The sequence below is a fragment of the Myotis myotis genome, unplaced genomic scaffold (assembly GCF_014108235.1).
Source record: "Myotis myotis isolate mMyoMyo1 unplaced genomic scaffold, mMyoMyo1.p scaffold_m19_p_7, whole genome shotgun sequence".
NCBI classification, from domain to species: Eukaryota; Metazoa; Chordata; class Mammalia; order Chiroptera; family Vespertilionidae; genus Myotis; species Myotis myotis.
The window spans coordinates 43368802-43387507 of record NW_023416379.1 but is presented as its reverse complement, the minus strand read 5'-3'; the positions used below and the strand labels follow the sequence as shown (position 1 = coordinate 43387507).

Below are 18706 nucleotides of genomic sequence, written 5' to 3'. Positions count from 1 at the left end.
AATAAAAAAAAAAACAAAAAACAACTTAGAGTGAGCTTAAATCAGAATGGACAAATCAAAGACTGTGAACATAGACAACTCGCTGTGAACTTCTTTATAAAGGAAAGCAACTCAGGGAGGTAATAGCTGGTGTGGAAGCTAGTGCAAGCAAACATTTCCTTAAATAGCAGTATGCTTGTATTCTGAAGAGAATAATAATAACGAAGAAAGGTTTTACACTTCAGGATTGAGAGCATTGTGGCCTTTTGTAACAATAGGAAGGAAATGCTCTATGAAGGTAGCATAGCAGTCTCCATGGAGAAGAGACCCAACCTGTGATGGCTTTGACCTTCAGGGCTTTTCTGTCAGCTGGTTAAGATTGAGAGAGTTGAGATAGAGTTGATGTTTGCCGTAGGAAAAAGGGAGAGAATTGGACAGTGCCTGAAGGGAAGAGCCAACAATTCTTAGAAAGGGGACTATTGTGTCACATAATCAAGAAGAGAGACTTGGGGGTTGGGAGAGTGTGTTGTTTCTTCTAATATAAGCCCTCTCCCCTGTCTCTCCCACTAATTCTTCAGTAAAAATCTACACGTGCACGTTTTCTTTGGAAATGTCAAAATGTGCTGAAAGTTGTGTCAAGGTTGTAAACATATTCAAAGAGTGAAGCAGAGCCTTCCATGGGAGGGCGCATTGAGGTTACACAGCTGATGTTCACAGCCAGACCTCTGTCATCATCGCTTGCCCCAGGCGCTTTCATGCATTTCATACCAAATCACCCACTCAGAACATTCTACATGCCTACTTCTTCAAAGTCCTGCTTGGTAACATACACTCCCGACTCTTAACTTCCTTACCTACTTGGTTTTGACTTAGCCTATGATTATCTTCCCCTAAACCTCCTCATCTCCTATTTTCTCCCTGCTCAATGCCAGGGAGACAGACTATGTGCACTTCCCCAAACTTGCCATGCTGTCACCAATGCCTCTGCACAGGAAGTTAGCTTTGCCTGACATGTTTTTCTTTTCCTCCAAGAGTCAAGCCTCCCTCTTAGCCTGTTTAACTCATGGTCCTTTAAAATGTCATCTAAAACATTAATTTACTAGACAGTTGTCCCTGCCTCATGGTAGTACTTACCACAGTACATTTCAACTCGGTTTCATGTCTGTCTGCCCCCTTTAACTGTGAGGTCTCTATCATCCTGGATCCCATGGTGTTCTATGTACTTAGAATAGGGTCTGTTACATAGTAGATGCTTAATAAATTATTATCATAAATTGAATAAATATGTGAGATCAAGATTTGTGAATACCAAGGCAGGTAGCCTAACAATATTTTTGACTTACTTTAGTCAGATTTAGAGTTCATCTGCTGCACTGAAGTAAGTTCATTGTGTCTCTGGTACCCACAACTATACCAACTTACAAGTGGATCCTAATGTTTTGTTTTATGTTTGACTTTTTCCCTCAGTCTCCTGTTGAAATTAAAATCTGATCGCTTTTGAATTACAACTAACTTGATGGGGTTCTAACTTCCAGCTTAATTATTTCTGCTGTTCTCTGATCTCTACTTCTGTGCTTCCTGCTGGTTGAGTCTTTCTTTCCTCAGTGGGTATTTGGCCTAGGATCTGGAGAGCCTGAATGACCAGCACATGGAGATTGCACAGCTCTGCTGCTACTAAACTGCTTAGCCCTACTCCTCACATACCCTGTGACACATCCAAGACCAACATGAGATCAAACTTTATGATTTGGAATTAGGCTTCAAATTGGGATGAAGGTCTATCCTACTATTGCATTACCCAGCCATGCTACTTTCAACTTACACTTACACTTCGTTCCTCTCCTGACCACCCAAAGTGTCAGTATGTCTCATGTCTGAGGCCTCTGTACCAAGCTTCTGACATTGATTCTGCCACTGCTCCTACCTTCTGAAACCATTCTGCATGTCCAACCCATGCCCCTACCTCCCTCTTCTCTGAAATCTCTCTCAGCTCTTCTTTGTTGACAACTTCATGTTTTTATTGCAGTTTTAAATTTTATCAAGAAGTTGAAATAGCACAGGACACATATATGGGTATTAAATGCCCTAATGTTACTAACTTTGTTGAATATATGAAAATTATAGCTAAGGAATGTCGGATGACAAAATCAGTGATTCTTACTCTCAGTTCTAGAAGTTAACAGTTTTAGGAGGCTACTGACTTTAAGATAACTAATGTCCATTCCTTCCCCTAACTCTCAAGTTCATAAGTTTCCTTCAATTGTCTAAGAAGGTTTAAACACATTTTCCATTCAGCAAAATTGCAAAGAGCATTTTAGATCTGAGCACATGGACTACAGAGTCTCTGTTCTGCCCAGAAAGTCTGGTACATGAATTCTTAGTGGAGTAGAGATTTTTCCAGGAACTTATCCCACCTAGCATGAAAATGGCTAAATGCTCCTCATAAGGAAGATTATTACCTAGATATTTTGTCAGGTTTGGCAAAAAGAAACCAATTAGCCTAACCTAAATGTACTCATTTTTACCACCTAGTCTTTAAAATAATTGCTTATAAGAAAAAAATAGCTGTATCAATGAATACAAATTCAAGCTCTGCCATTTATTATTAGGTTTAAACTACTTTCAATTGGCTCAAATCCCTGTGCCTCATTTTCCTGTTTATAAAAATTGTCTCAGAACTTTTGTTAAAAATTAGTAAAACACAATTTTTGTACTTAGTATGTGATCATAAATGTTAACAAATATCATTTTAAAAATCTTTTGAGTTGCAAAAATGAAAAGAAACAATTATCAGCTTGTTTTTTACTTTCTTTTTTATGTTTAGAATAAATATCAAATTATCAAAAGGCAACATTCAATTAAGAGATGGCAAGATAGCATTATGTTAATAAGAAACAGGAGCAAAGGACAATGTATAAATATCTAAAATATATGTGTGTTTGGAGGTGAGGTGCTAATTAGACTATGTATTCAGCAGTTCTACATGGAATGACAATTAAGGGCTACTTAATATCAGTCATGATAGAGGCTAAGCAGTGCATTAGGTTATCGTTTAAGAAGGACTTAATAGAGAAGGACTCCTCTTTCATCTGACAATTATCCCGGCCGATGGAGCTCAGTGGTTGAGCATCTACCTATGAACCAGGAGGTCATGGTTTGATTCCTTGTCAGGGAACATGCCCAGGTTCCATCACCAGTAGGGAGCATGCAAGAAGCAGCTGAATAATTACTCTCATCATTGATGTTTCTCTCTCTCCCTCTCTCTTCCTCTCTATAATCAATAAAAATATACATTTTTTAAAAGGCAGGAAATTTTAGTTTACTTATGGAAAAGTGGGATGAATTTGAAGAGCAATAGAAATGACAAATTATAATCAGAAAGGAAACAGAGAAAAAGATCAAGATAATAAAATTGAAAAAAAGTTTAACCTCTAAAAATATTTTGGAATAGAAAATTAATATAAGATTTATGATTATATTAGAATTTTTTTTATTTTTATGACAAATACATATCAAATAGAATAGTTTTACTGCCTAAACTCAGGGGTAGACAAAACTTAAACTTCACCACAAGTCAATGGACTCTATATGTGCCATTGTCACTGTTGGGGGTTGGAGTTAAGTACTTTGGGCATACCTTGAAATTAAGTTTCCCTCTGAGAGTTAAAACTTTGAAGTCAATACAATACATAATGAATCAGAATGAAAAGTTGTAAAGCTATCTTAAGGACAGAATGCCTCCCAGGTAAGAAGGATTTGATTATCTCCCATTACAGGGTACTAACATACTGAAAGAAAGAATGTGTCCATTGGAAAAAGGATTGATTAGACACTTGAGTTTCTTAAAATGAGACTTACACAAGAAAACACAGATGACACATCGAAAAAGTGTTCATGGGAAATAAATTCTTAGCTGATTTACTACCAATAAGACTAGGCTTATGGAATTCTGGATGCAAAGATTGAGTACTGGATTTGGAGAAAGACTTCCGGGATTTGAATCTGGCTTTGTGACTTTGAACATAACCCAGACAACAGTGCCTTCACCTCATCTGCAAATTGGGGCAGACAATAGTACCTCTTTATAGAGTTCTTAAGGCTGAACCTCAAATCCTCAGTAAATGCTTTCTATAATAATTTTATTCATTGGGCCAATTCCCTTTGTTCTGATTCCAAATTAATATTAATCAACCTTCAGATTACAATATGCTTTCTCATGTAATTTGAGAATGCAGTGGCCATGCAATCAAGTATCACCATGCTTATGACAGATATATATGTCGTTATAAATGAATAGATTGGATTTTTGGTGTTATATGTCACTCTAGTGATCTTGATTAATGTAAGTCTATTAAGTTAGCAATGTGACATAGGTTTCAGAACAACCCAAAGGTCTTTCAAACTAAAGTGAAAATTCAAAAATTCCACATGCATTTCCTCAGTTAAGGTGCAATTAAATTCAATGACACTTCTTCATTACGGAAATTCTGTTTCCAGAAACATAAATGATAGAAAATGCATACAGATATGTGGTAGGACATTGGGATTAGGGAGAGTGTAGAGAGAATGCCTTCTGCTCTTCTCTCACTTATGCTAATAGAGGCTTAAATACAAGACAACCTCCCTTTTAGTAATATCTTGCACTATTTTACCACCCCAAAATCCATCCTTACAATACCATCAAAGTGATCTTTGAACAACAACAAAAAAAATCTGTTGATAGCAATCTTCTTAATTTCTTCAGTGATTCCATGGTGGGCAGGGGTAGTACACCTAAATCCCCCAACTTCCCAGCTTTCTCACCCACAGAAGTGGGGCGCAGGCAGTGATGTTCATACCTTAAAGTAATTATTTGCTCCTGACTGCAGTTGATTAGACTAAGGTCTACACAGTTGGTGTGAACGCTTTCTCTTCAGAAAATTGTAATTGGGACCAAGAAAGGTTACCTGGGCTCTGCCAGCTGCTAGACTTATACGAAGTACACTGAGGAGTGAATTTGAAGGATGGCCATGTCTCCTGTGTGAACTGTGTGGCAGAGAAAGCTGGTCTTGTTAGAAAGAAAAGACTAAAGCAAGCATGCAAAAAAGGAACAGAGGCATAAAAAGGGTGTTTTTTTTTTTCAGAGCCCCTTTCTACTTGTTTCTGTTTCTAAGGAATGACTGAAATCCCATCCTTGGGTTTCATGAAACTACCTGAAATGTTCTAATCTACTCTCCTTTTGTGCTTTAGCCAGCCCGGATTGTTTTTGTCTAAAATACTTGCAACTACAAAGCTCCTTCTCGTAGAAAATACAATTTGATATGATGTCTTTCACAATTGGCTGTTGCCTCACACTGGTCCAGATTCACCTCCCACTATGTCCAGCTTATACTTGAAGTTCCAGCACTACCAACCAAAGAACTCACAGGTCTTTGTGAACTTTCCATACTCTCATATCATCATATCTTGTACATGCAGTTCCGTCTTCCTCCAATACCTGTCCATCCATTTCCACTTGCCACATGGTTGCCCATCTTGGGCATCCTATCCCTACCACTTCCATTATACTTTAGAGATACTCACATCATTGCTCCTAATTCATTGTAGAGAAATGATTTACATGTCTCTTTTCCCACTATCCTTTAATCTCAAAATAGCAGATACCTTTTATATTATTGGATTTCATTTTTACATTCCAAATTCAAAGCACATAGTATATGCTGTTGTGAATTCTTGATATATTCACATTTTTAAACCTTTTATGAGATAGGATACATGTTTAACGAGCACAATTGCTGAAGGCATTGGGAGCTAATGGTATTCTTTTCTGGGACAAAAATATAAAATCTGAGCTCCTTAAGAGTCACATTCTACTTGGTATTTATACCAGCACATAGTAGTTCTGGTAATTATTGTTAGTCATGGGCCCAACATGTAAGCTTCTTAAGCTGTTTCAACAGTGTCTACTTTAAATTATATTTGATGCATTAAGTGGCAGGATAAAACGGGCAACAGCAGTATCCTGGGATAGAGCCAGAAAAGGAGCTATGAAGGATGATTTGCCACTTGATAACTGCACTGACCTGGACACAAGTAAGGATTTAGCAACAGCAGGTATCTAATCAGCTACTGTCTGGGAGCTGACTCTGGGTTATCACAGGCTGAGAGGGCAGTTAGAGTGACAGAAGGACAGGGGCTCATCTGAGCAGAATTGTCTCCAGGCAAAGGAACCTGCTATGTGGCCTTCAGAGTTAGACAATGAGTCTTGCTGGGGGCGGGTAGCATTGCCAGGACAGCAGGCGATAACATATCTAAGATGCAGGATGAAGAAGCTGTGAAGTGAGAGGAAGACTGAACAGAATCCCTGGTTTGCCCAGAATGTTCCTGGGGAATGCTCTTCCTGGTCTAATTACTACACACTTATATCACTTACATCTCTTACTTAGACTGTCTCTCTCAAAAGGGCCCCAGTTTGGTGAAAAATAATAAAATGATTTTAATTTTAAACAACTATTGAATCGCAATATTACCAAACTCTGATCACAAACCAAAGTGCAGTTATCCTGTTTAGAAAGTTTCTGGGATGCTGCCATGATGTATATCTGGGCTGTGTTTGTGTGTTTTCCCAGAATCCCTCTGAGGAGATCTTCGTCTCTCTGGTTCAGGCAAGGCTCACTTTCTTACCCCCACCACCCACAGATGCATCCAAGGTCAGCCCTTTTCATACCAGATAACCTCAATCTGGGTCACACAGGGCCCTTCTTAGGATTTTGACAGGAATTTCAAAGAAAATATCTCTTTAAGGGTATGAGATTCTGTTGATTATCTGTGCCATGGGATAAAGGAAGGGAACACAGAGGAAGAGAGAACTGAGCAACAAAGAATTCCTGCCTGTAAGCGTGCCTGAAGTTTGCTTTCAGCTGTGGGAGGCAGCGAGTTCCCTTTTTGCTCAGGGTAGTGTGAATTGTTGGGTCTGTGCATCTTACCAAACGAGTTCTGACGATATAGCTGTCTTCTCATTAAACTGTCCAGCCTGTTACCTGCTCTGTCTGATTATACCAAGCATAGGCCTACATTCCCCTGCTGTACAAAACGGACAAATTAAAATTTGATGATAGGATGGATCTAGAGCTGGGTCAGCCTAGGGCAAAGCCACTAATCGTGACTATGGTACCCCCACTGAGCACAACCCAACCTTACCTGGGTTGGAAATCAGTCAGTATGTCCTTATACACTCATGAATTGGATGCATCAAATTTTCATAGCAGTCAGGAAAGAAGAATTAAAATTTAACACTAAGTCTGTTGGCTTCTCACACACTGAAGCATTCTGGATAGAATTGATTTTGGTACTTACTGAACTTAGACCCCAAGGCCTTAGAGGCCAAAGGATCTTAGCCTTAGCACAGTGAAAAGCCCTGTTTATGTTTTAATAATGGCATAATTGCTTTTCCTCATGGCAGTGAGAGAAGAAACAGGGAAATCCTATTTTGGTATTGACTTTAGGAGTAACACTCAGGCGGGCAGCCCCTGCTTTGCAGGGAACACCAGTGCGCTCCATGTAACAATTCAGCCTGGGGAAAGCTGTGACCAATTAGGAGCCTCATGGGGTAGCGTGGAGCTGGCCTTGCAGTCAACTTCAAGCTAGTCTTGGACCGAGCCTCAAGCCCAAGGTAGCAATTTTTGGCATTCTCTCTCCATTTCTTTCCCATTATTCCTGTTGCTTCTCCTGTTCTGAAATTGAGACCTCTTGTTATAGCCCTGAGACCTTGCCTAGCAGTATTGCATTCTGCTGTCTGTATAACTTTCTTTAGATGGAATGATTATCTGGAAGTACTTGGCCTAGAAAATCACAAGCCACTGTTTTAATGTACGTTATACATTGGAATTCTTTGTGTATTGAGTCAAGCCAAAGGACAACATATTTCCATGGCCACTGACTGTAGTTCCATTCATCGGCTCCCATAGTTCTATGCCTGTACTAAAATTGTTCTTCATGCTCCTGCATTCTTCATTCCCACTTTTCCATCATAAAATGGTCCAGACACTGTACATACCAAACTTATGAAATAAGCCCTCTAGTCATTGAGCTATTATTACCAGATGTACCCGAATATACAAATATATAAGGGCAATGTTACTTAGGAGACTTTAATCTATTTGAGAGGTCAAAGTAGCTCAATTCAGTGTGTTAGAAGTAGTAAGAGTAGGTAGCTTTTCTATATATTTTGAAGAAGGATCCAATAGGATTTTATAATCCATTGGATGGAAGGTGTGCTAGAAAGAGAAGAATCAAATATGTCACTAGGTTACGGGCCTGAGTACCTGGAATGATAAGAGTTGCCATTGTCCTACTTGGGACGACTGAGGGAGGAGATATTTCAGAGGTTGGAGAGATGAAGGGCCAAGTATCTACTATAAATCAGAGTTGACATGTTGCATTAGTTAGGTGTCTTTAAGGACACCTTCACTTCTGACACCAATTGCAAATTCAAGGGTATTCAAGATCACCTGCAAGTTTGATAATCCACTAGAACAACTCACAGAATGATTGACTGCTGTTATACTGTTGTGATTTATAACAAGAAAAGGATACAGATTAAGATCAGCCAAGAGAAAAGACACATGGGGCAAAGGTCATGGGAGTCCACACTCAGGGGTTCCAGTGCCCTCTCCCCATGGATTTGTGAACAGTGCTAACTATTGCCAGCGACACTAAGTGACAATATGCATGGAATGTTACCAACAAGAAAGCCCACCTGAGTCTTGGTGTTCAGAGTTTTTACTGGTGCTTAATCATGCAGACATGGCTGAGCACTGGCCTGGCTGACCCTCCAGAGATCGATTACCTCACAACTCATACACCGACTACAAGTCACATCGTTAGACCATCCTGTATAACACAAGGGCCTCAGATAACAAAGACGTTCTTGTCAGGCAGGACATTCCAAGGACTTAGGCATTACCTCCCAAGAGCCTCTAGCAAAGGCCAGACTTCTTTTGGGGTAAGGCTAATTTATTACTGCGTAGTTGTGAAACAGGAGAGTGCATTTAAGAGTCCAGATTTCAGGGGAATGTTCTGGCAATAGATAGAAATTTGGTAGTCATCAGCATATAAATAGAGTATTAATTAGGTTCCAAACAGGAAACAGAACTGATTTAGATACTTGAAATGGAGAGATTTTGATAGAGACCACTCACAAGACTGCAGACAGGATTTGGGGAGCTAACAGGGCCTATTGGAGCACACACAGGCCTGCCATCTCTGGGGTCCAAGAGAGAAGTACATACCATAAACTCGTGAAAAGTATTAATCTGTGCCAGGCACAGTATCAAGTGATTCAAATGATTATTAGCTCATTTGATTTTTTCCTATATGTTAATAAATATTATCACATTTTTACATATGAGAAAACTAAAGTTTAAAAGATTTAAATACCTTTGTAGCCACTCGAGAGAAAGTTAATGAGGTGGGTGTGGACTGCCATGCCCCTGTATGGTTCGGAAATTTCACAGCATGCTGCAACACACAGTATTGACCTTTGGGTTTTAGCCTCTCCTCACGACTTACCTGCTAACAGTTACTCTGTAATTGCCTGTTGGTGACTCCCTCACCCAGGCCTTACTAAGAGGCATCTGTTTTGCTAGATCAGTTCTGTAGTATTTGTGATGTGGACTTGACAAATGTCAGCCAAGCAGAAATAACAAAAACATCATGGTCAAACTCTGCTACAGAGAAATGACAACAAAGAGGTAAATTATATTTCCCAGGGAAATAGAAGCAGAGTAGTGTGTATGGGTGTGCATATGTGTGCGCATGTGTGTGTTTATGTGTTATGTGTCAGAGTGAGTTTTCAGGATTTGAGGTTATTTGAAGAGAGGAAAATATAGAATTGTAACCAGTCGCTTCAAACTATAAATTTGTACACTTGTAAAATATTTTCAGGAGACTGCATATCAGAATTCCTCTTTGGACTTTACATGTTTGAATGCATTATGGTTCAGGATTAAATCATTCAGGTCCTGGCTTCCGTAGAGAGCAGGATGCCTAAAATGTATGGTTGGCATTGTATTATTTTCCATTTTGAAGTATAGAAATGCTTTTCTATCAATAAAAATATAATGGATAGGATTTGATGATACAAAAAATAAGCAGGTGATTTTAATATAGGGATGACCTTTACATAATGCTATCATGCCTAGCCCACCACCCCAGGTCCAATCCCTATTGAAACATGCCCCTGAACACAGAATTAGTATGCAAATCATTATCAACACAATGTTCTTCACATTCACATGCTGAGATTGCAATTGAAACTCATTTGCTACTTAGATTTCAATATATCAAGCTAAAGTACTTTTATTATTTTTACACTAGAGGCCTGGTGCACAAAATTCATGCACTGGGGAGGGGATTGTACCCTCTCACAATCCAGGACTGCTGGCTCCCAACTGCTTGCCTGCCAGTCTGATCACCCCCAAACCTCTCTCCTGCCAGCCTGATTGATGCCTAACTGCTCCTCTGCTGGCCCGGTTGCCCCCAACTGCTCTCCCCTGCCAGCCTGGTTTCCCCTAACTGCCCTCCCCTGCAGGCCTGATCACCCACAACTGTCCTCCCCTGCCAGCCCTCTAGTGGCTGTAGGCACTGCCTTCTTTGAGGGTGTGGCAGTCAATTAGCATATTCCCTCCTTATTGGCTGTGGGTGCCACCATCATTGAGGGCGGGGCAGTCAATTACCATATTTCCCCCTTATTGGCTGTGAGTGCTGCCATCTTTGAGGGTGGGACAGTCAATTAGCATATTTCCTCCTTATTTGTTCTGGGCATCGCATTCTTTGCAATGGCGTGAAGGTCATTTAGCATAGTTCCTCTTTATTAGCTAGGATATTTTGGTTTTTGAATCTCTTAGGCTCTAGCATACTTTAAAAATACAAAAAATCTCAGAAAGAGAGGAGCCAATCCCTGTCTGGAAGGTTACTGTTAGGATTTGAAGGTTTTTTCAGGAGATCAGCCCTCTAATTTTACTTTATATCACTAGCTTTCTCTCTTCGAACAAGTTGAAACAGCTTTGGAAGCTTCGTCTTCCCTTCCTCTTCTCCCTTTTTTCCCTAGACCCCAGTGTTTTTTATTTTCTATTTCCCCAGTACTGATGAACAAATTCACCTAACCCCAGAGGAGGAGGGCTCAAAGAAATTTGGAGACAAACATTTTTGTAGTGCCAATCTACCTCTCCTGTCAAAACCATTTAAAATTTTTAAAAATTATGATTAGCTTTCTTCTCTATATTTAGAGTATTACCAAACATTACGAAATCCATACCTGGTCTACATATTCTATCAAGTTTTCTTTATAACGTTCTGTAGTACAAATAAAACATCCTCATAAAAATAACTCAAAACCTTATTCTTTGACCTCTCAATGACAATGAATGATCCTTTCTCAAATAAAAAAAAAAAAAAAAGTGTGTGTGTGTGTGTGTGTGTGTGTGTGTGTGTGTGTGTGTGATGAACCATTGAATGTAGATGAGTCATTTTTGTATCGTTTATTATACAGTGCACTTTTGGGGGAAGTCTGGCCTGCACAGAGACCACATTTGCTGAAATGATAAATAAGGCTGTTGAGTAAGCCAGGTGGCAAAGCTCTAGTTTGTGGGCTGCCCAAATCAATACCTGGGGATGGGAGGAGACATGGGACTCCCTTCCTGGGGCCTGGAGAGGCTGGGCCTGTGGAGAGGTGGTGTGATTGATCTTTTTGGAAGGAAGCGCCAGCTGGAGTGTGCACAAATGGCTCCTTCTGGAGTCTCCTTAAAAGCTAAATTGATGGAAACTTTTGAAAAGGCAGCTCAGACCTCTATTCCCTGTAAGCACAAGATAAACCTTGATTTCAGCTATTGTAAAATAACTGAAAGTGGAAAGAGGTTAAAAAAATATACTATCTGTGAAGGAATTAGAGGCAATAGAATGTTACTCATCTTCCAAAATAAAGTGATAATTGCAATGCGCAGCTCTTCTTTGTTAGAAGCTTTTCAGAAACCCATCTGTGCAGATTGTTTCTTTTTTATCACCATTACATCAACTAATTGCATTAGGGAAAAGTGGGCATTTTAATTAAAAGGCTGTTTTAAGGAGTTATAATTCTACTCTTTCATTAAATAACCTAACCAGGTGCCAAATTGGCTAAACTATTTTTCTGAAAATTGTTCTTCGGAAATTATTTGTTTTAGCCACATTTTCAATAAAATAGACTTTTTCCTTTTATTTCATCTCAGAGATGGGTCCCTTTATTTCTCCATTTTGACCAAAGGCCCCATAGGTCAGGACTGCATGTAAACCATTTAAATACTTTGAGAGGCTCACTTTTTTTCCCCTAAAAAAGGGGAAAAACTCTTTTGTTTTTTTTACAAAGGATGCATATTCAGTTCTATATGATGATGAATTTGGTTAGGGTGATTTTTTCAGGAATTACTATTTTTAGAACATTGTTAGTTGCAGGAGGATATTGGGGGAGATAGGAAGATCGACAGAGATCTGTACAGGAAAATACATAGCCAGTATTGTAATTGGAATATATTCCTTTCATTTACGCCCATTTTACTATGGAGAAAACACCATCCACATACAGGATGCCATCCAATTACTTATATCAAATAGGTAGGTAAGTGTCTGTTCTTTCTTTGGATGTTTTGAATGCATCTTCCATTTTGTCACTCCTCTTATTCTTCCAAAGTGTTCTAAATAACAGGTTTGGGGCAGACATTTGTATCTAAATGTCAGATAATGAGGAATACAAAGAACCTGGAATGAGAATATAGATTAAAAAAGAGGCAACACCCCAGGGCATATCAATGAATGCTTAGAAGCCAAGAGAGATAGAAGTGCTTAGACTTCTGAGTACAGGAGATGATGGAAAGCCGTAACTTAAAACTATGATGCTGCTCTTAGGATTCAAATAGGTGTCCAGGTTTCTGCTCTCTGATGCTATTGAACCACTTTGATTCCAAAAACTGATTATGAAAAGCATTATAGGAACAACTTTTGTATTAAAAAATGCCAAAGTCAAACTTGATATCATGCAGTTGAGACTGAATACATAATATAACTTCAGTCATAGCGTTTATCAGTGAAACAGTGTCTGCCACATAGAAGACATGCAGTAGATCTATGTTGAATGAAGATATTTCACTTAAATTCTTCACTAGGAAATGGCAGTTCCTAGTAGCAACAGTTATTTTCTTAGAGCTTCGATATTATTCCCCAGGGAAGCGGGCAAACTGAAATCTGTTACATTAATGCCAGCAGGGATGTATATGTGTGAAGAGAATAAGTAAACATTTATTGTTTTATGGCTCCAGGGACTATCCACATGAGTTCTTAAGAGACTTGAATATCCTTGGCAGTATTTATACTTAAGGCGAATTTCACAAATACTCTTGATGGATTTTATTCTTCATAAAATTTATGTTTCTGAGTTAGTTGAGCTTTTTCAACTTAAAAAACTGCTAGACTAATTTGTAACTATATAACCCCTTTCCTTTGGTAATAAGTTCATCTCTTAAAAATTTGATTAAAATATTGTTAGGTTTTCAGTCTAAATCAGTGTCAAATACCTTCTAAAACAGACTTAATAACTAGCACATTAAAAAAAAATAACTATATTCTTCCTATGTTAATAAAAATAACACCAATGACAACTGCCACTTATTTGAGAATCTAATATATGCCAGTTTCTTTTTTTGGTGTTTTATATATTAATACATAGATGGTTTTATCCTTTTACACAGATCATAGATTTTTGAACTGAGATTCAAATACAATACCCAGGCTATTTTTTGTTATGATAGGCCAACTCCCCTAAGTCTACATTTAACTTGCACAAAATCTTGTGAGGTAAATAAGCCAAGGGCAGCTTGCTCTTCTTTCTTCAGCTAAAGCTACTGATCAGGTATTGATCAGTCTGTGTTTATATAAATAATTTTGTTAGAATAATGAAAATTTCCAGCTATGAACAATTTAGAGATAATCCAATCGAATAATTCTTAGACATTTTGGTTTTAGTACTTCACATTCTTAATATTTCATGATTATATCTAAAAGAACTTATGTGTTATATTTACTGATACCATATTCAAAGTAAAAAATCATACATTTAAAATACATATTGATTCATTTAATAATGGCAATAGTAAACCCATTATTTAATCACATAAATAGCATGTTTTTAATGAAACATACCTATATTTTCCAGAGCAAACAAACAAACAAACAAAAAACAGTGAGAAGAGTGGCATTGCTTTATATTATCATAAGTTTCTTTAATGTTTGATTTAATGGGAGTTAGCTAGATTTTCATACCTGTTTTCTCATTCAATCTCTTGTAACATCATACATTTTGTAACCTCTAGTACACTCCACTTCACACATGAGAGGGAATGAGAGTAAAAAAGCCAAATAATCTCTTAGTTTTATTATGAAAACGTAAGGATGTAGGGGTCTGCGGACCACACTTTGAGAACTGCTGATCTACCATGGAAACTAAAGTTTCCTCTGGATCTGGTACTTTTATACATGCTTTGAAAGATTGTATAAGTCCAATGTTAAACTCTGCTACAATTAAGCAGGTGCTATATGTAGCAGATATTTTTATTTTTACCTTTGTACAGCTCAATTTTATGTATATACTAAATAATATAATCTGTACTCATTATATACATGTTAATTCTCTAAACTGAATTGTATTGCTTAAAGGGTACATTTAATATCAATTAATTATATACTATTTACTTTGTTATATTAATAAATATTTAAATTTGTAAAACAAAATGAACTAATAATACTATACTTTGTAAATTATACCATCGTTATTTGGAGAATTTTAAATGGCAAAATTGTAAAATAATCTACAATAAAGTAATTTTTATGGGATGCTATTTTAAAAGCAAAAGATAGTAGATAAGTTTCAGTTTGTATGGTTTTTAAATTGTATGTCTTATTTGTGGATGAAAATAATTGGTTAAGTTAATTTTATTGTTACCTATGCTGCACTATATTAAAGTGCACACAGCATAAATATATGAGAATATATTATTTATTTTAAAACTTTTATAATTGGATTTTAGTCTTTAGATCTTATATATTTTAATAAACGATAGGTTTTTAGTTATAATGATATGTTCCAGGTTAGTTACTTACAAATCTTTTCCTTTATTATTATTGTCATATTAATATTTATGAAAATAGCTTTTCAGGGAAGATAGAAATGGAGAAATAAAAATATAGAAATAAAATGGAAAAAGAGGTAGGTGGATAAGAAGAAAGAATAGAAAGAAGAGAAAAGGAAATTGCTAATTTGGTTCAAGCTTGAATATAATTGGATGATCCTTTTTTCTTATCAAGCTCTTTTATATATTGTGTCTTTTGTATCACTTCCTAAAGGGGTTTCATTACTTGAAGTTTGTATAAAGGAATACAGTCAATTATTTTTCTTTGTTATTTTAAGTGCATGACATTTCTATGACCTATTAAATATGTGTCTATTAGTTTGATTTATTTTTTAATGTAATCAGGAGCTACTGCTCTAGGAAAATGTTTGCTTTACCAATGTCTGTGGTTATATTAATTTCTGAATTTAATATTATACCTAGAAAACAATATTAAAAAGTTTATTTCTTAAAGTAATTTCATTATGGTTCAGGCTACTTAGAGTCTATTTTATTAAGGAATATTATTTGACTTTTGAAAATACACCAAATTACTAAACCATTACTTGTAAACAAAAAACAAAAAAAGAAGTAACCAAAGTTTCTAACAATAGACAATAATTACACAAAATATGTCCTCTATAAAACACTCTTAATGATGGACAAACTAGAATAATATTCACTGACTTAAAACTGTGTGTAAGACATTTTCACAAAACAACTATTAATATAAAACACAAAACAAAGCAAAACTCTAAGTATATATTTGAAATAGCACAGAAAGTATATGGAATATTTATATTTCAAGCTATTAACAGTGAGTAGTATTGAGGTACAGAGGGAGACAATTGAGAGTAGTATTGAGGTACAGAGGAAGACAATTTGACACCCTTCATTTACATATTTAAATGACTTATGTTAACTCATATAGTAGTATTGAGGTACAGAGGAAGACAATTTGACAGCCTTCATTTACATATTTAAATGATTTATGTTAAATACATAGTCATTTATGTATTTCATAATTTGAAAAATACCTTATAGAATTTCAAAAATGATTATTCTAATGAAAATCATCTGGAATCTAGAGTTTTGAAATAGGAATTTCAATGGTCATACTACATTATGCACATATACATGGGCAAGAAAATCAGACATTGTGGTATGTTTTGTGATTCTATGGCCCACTCCAACTTTTCTTTAATATTCTTTTTTTGTACCTTTTTCATTAAAGGTCTCATTCGTTTGCAAGAGCTCATCAAAGCTCCATCAAGGTACAATCTTCGACTTAAAATTCGTCAACTACCTGCTGATACAAAGGATGCAAAACCCTTACTAAAAGAAATGAAAAGAGGCAAGGAGTTCCATGTAATCTTTGACTGTAGCCATGAAATGGCAGCAGGCATTTTGAAACAGGTAATGTTTAAATTACTTAAATTATTAGTTTATTTTTAAATTTGCATTTAAAGTTTGGACTTTGGTTTGCAAATCAAAGTGTTATTGTTATATGGACAGTTTATTTTCTGTCCATACACACAGAGTATTTTCCTAGATGTAATTTTCTGATAAAAAGTCTGACAATTGCTTTTAATAAATTGTTTTGCAGGAAAAGTAAAAGATTGATGATCTTCAAACAGATTGTAGTTCATAGGTTATTTTACGTGGCTAAATACTGTTTTTTAATATGAATATTGATTAATGACACAGATATTTCTGTTTTGTACTGAAATGAAGGAGAAACTAGGGGTCAACAGTTGAGCAGCTCAGCCATTAAAATCAACTGGTAGGAAAAAAAAAAAAAGATTTGCTATTTAGCTAGTATCTACTGTGAGATGCCTTACACATTTGCTCATATTTAATCATCATCACAACCAAAAGAAAAATGGGCCATCTCTTCTTTAAGATAAAGATAATGAGTCTCAAAAAGATTAAGTAACTTGACCAATGTCCAACAGCAAGGAAATACCAGAGGATGTGTATCCCACCCAGTGACGTTAAGAAATAAAACTTAAAGGAATAATGAACAAACAAGAAAACAAACAAACAAAAACTCATAGACACAGTATAGTGGTTACCAGAAGGAAGGGGGTGGGAGGATAGTAAAGGGGAAAGGAAGTTAAATGCATGGTGATAGAAGATTTAACTTTGGGTGGTACACACACAATGCAATGTAAAGATGATGCATTATGGAATTGTACACTTGCAATCTATATAATTTTATTAACAGGACATTTAATAAAAAAGAAAGATTCCTTCCAGAATAAGCATTGCCTACTTAAAAGATAATACTAAATCAAATAATTTATAGCAGTAAGATCTCTTAATATTATTTCAGCACTATTCAGACCTAATAGCACCTTTGAAAACAGCAATTATTATTAGCTTACTAGAGGTCAGGTGCACAAAAATTTGTGCACGGGGGGTGGGGGGGGTCCCTCAGCCCGGCCTGTGCCCTCTGACAGTCTGGGACCCCTCGGGGAATGATCACCTGCTGGCTTAGGTCCGCTCCCCGGGAGATTGGGCCTAAGCTGGCAATCAGACATCCCTCTGGAAGCCCAGCAGCCCTCGGAGGATGTCCACTTGCCAGCAGGGAGCAGGCCTAAGCTGTAGTCGGGCATCCTTAGCACTGCTGAGGAGGCGGGAGAGGCTCCCACCACCACCGCTGTACTGGCTGCATCAGCCTGGCTTGTGGCTGAGCAGAGCTCCCCCTGTGGGAGCGTACTGACCACCATGGTGCCGCTCCTGCATTTATCGTCTTCCCCCTGGTGGTCAGTGTGTGTCATAGTGACCACTCATTCCCAGTCGTTCTGCTGTTAGGATCTGTTTGCATATTACCCTTTTATTATATAGGATAGAGGCCTGGTGCATGGGTGGGGTCCAGCTGGTTTGCCCTGAGGGGTGTCCCGGATTAGGGTGGGGGTCCCGCTGGGGTGCCTGGCCAGCCTGGGTGAGGGGCTGATGGCTATTTTCAGTCTGGCCACAGCCCTTTAGGGTGGGGGTTCTCCACTGGGGTTCCTGGCCAGTCTGGGTGAGGGGCTGAGGGCCAGCGATGGAAACTCTCAGCCTCTCCTTTTATTCTTTTTTTTTTTTATTATTTTGGGATTTAGTTACCTTCTATAATTGAAACTTTGTAGTCTTGAGAGGAGCTCAGAGCCAACAAGGGTGGGCGGGAGGGAAGCTTGGCTTCCTCCATCATTGGGGCAACCAAGCCTCCTGCTTGCTCCAGCTCCGTGGCTGCCCGCCTCTATCTTGGTTGGGTTAATTTGCATATAGTTGCTCTGATTGGCTGGTGGGCGTGGCTTACGGTGTAGCAAAAGTACGGTCAATTTGCATCTTTGTCTTTTATTAGTGTAGATATCTTACAGATGAGGGAACTAATGTTGGGAGTTAAATAGTTTGTTCAAGGCCATATACTTACAATGTGGTAAAACCTATATTTGAACATAAGTTTTTATACTTTGTTTTTTAGAATTTTTCTGTACATTGCTGACACCATGGTGTTTTAGAATTTTTTAACTATCTTCAAATCTTTCATGTGTAGGATAAAATTTCAC

The 18706-nt window shown here is 37.5% G+C and overlaps 1 protein-coding gene across 4 annotated transcripts in view; it reads left to right on the top strand.

Annotated features, from left to right (window-relative positions):
• The window catches only part of GRIK2 (glutamate ionotropic receptor kainate type subunit 2), a 567104-nt gene that overhangs the window by 226555 nt on the left and 321843 nt on the right, over positions 1-18706 (top strand). For all 4 annotated transcript variants that reach the window (XM_036318053.1, XM_036318054.1, XM_036318055.1 and 1 more), the window contains one exon: positions 16387-16568. In XM_036318053.1, the coding sequence (XP_036173946.1) occupies positions 16387-16568 (182 nt within the window). The remainder of the gene's footprint in view (positions 1-16386; positions 16569-18706) is intronic.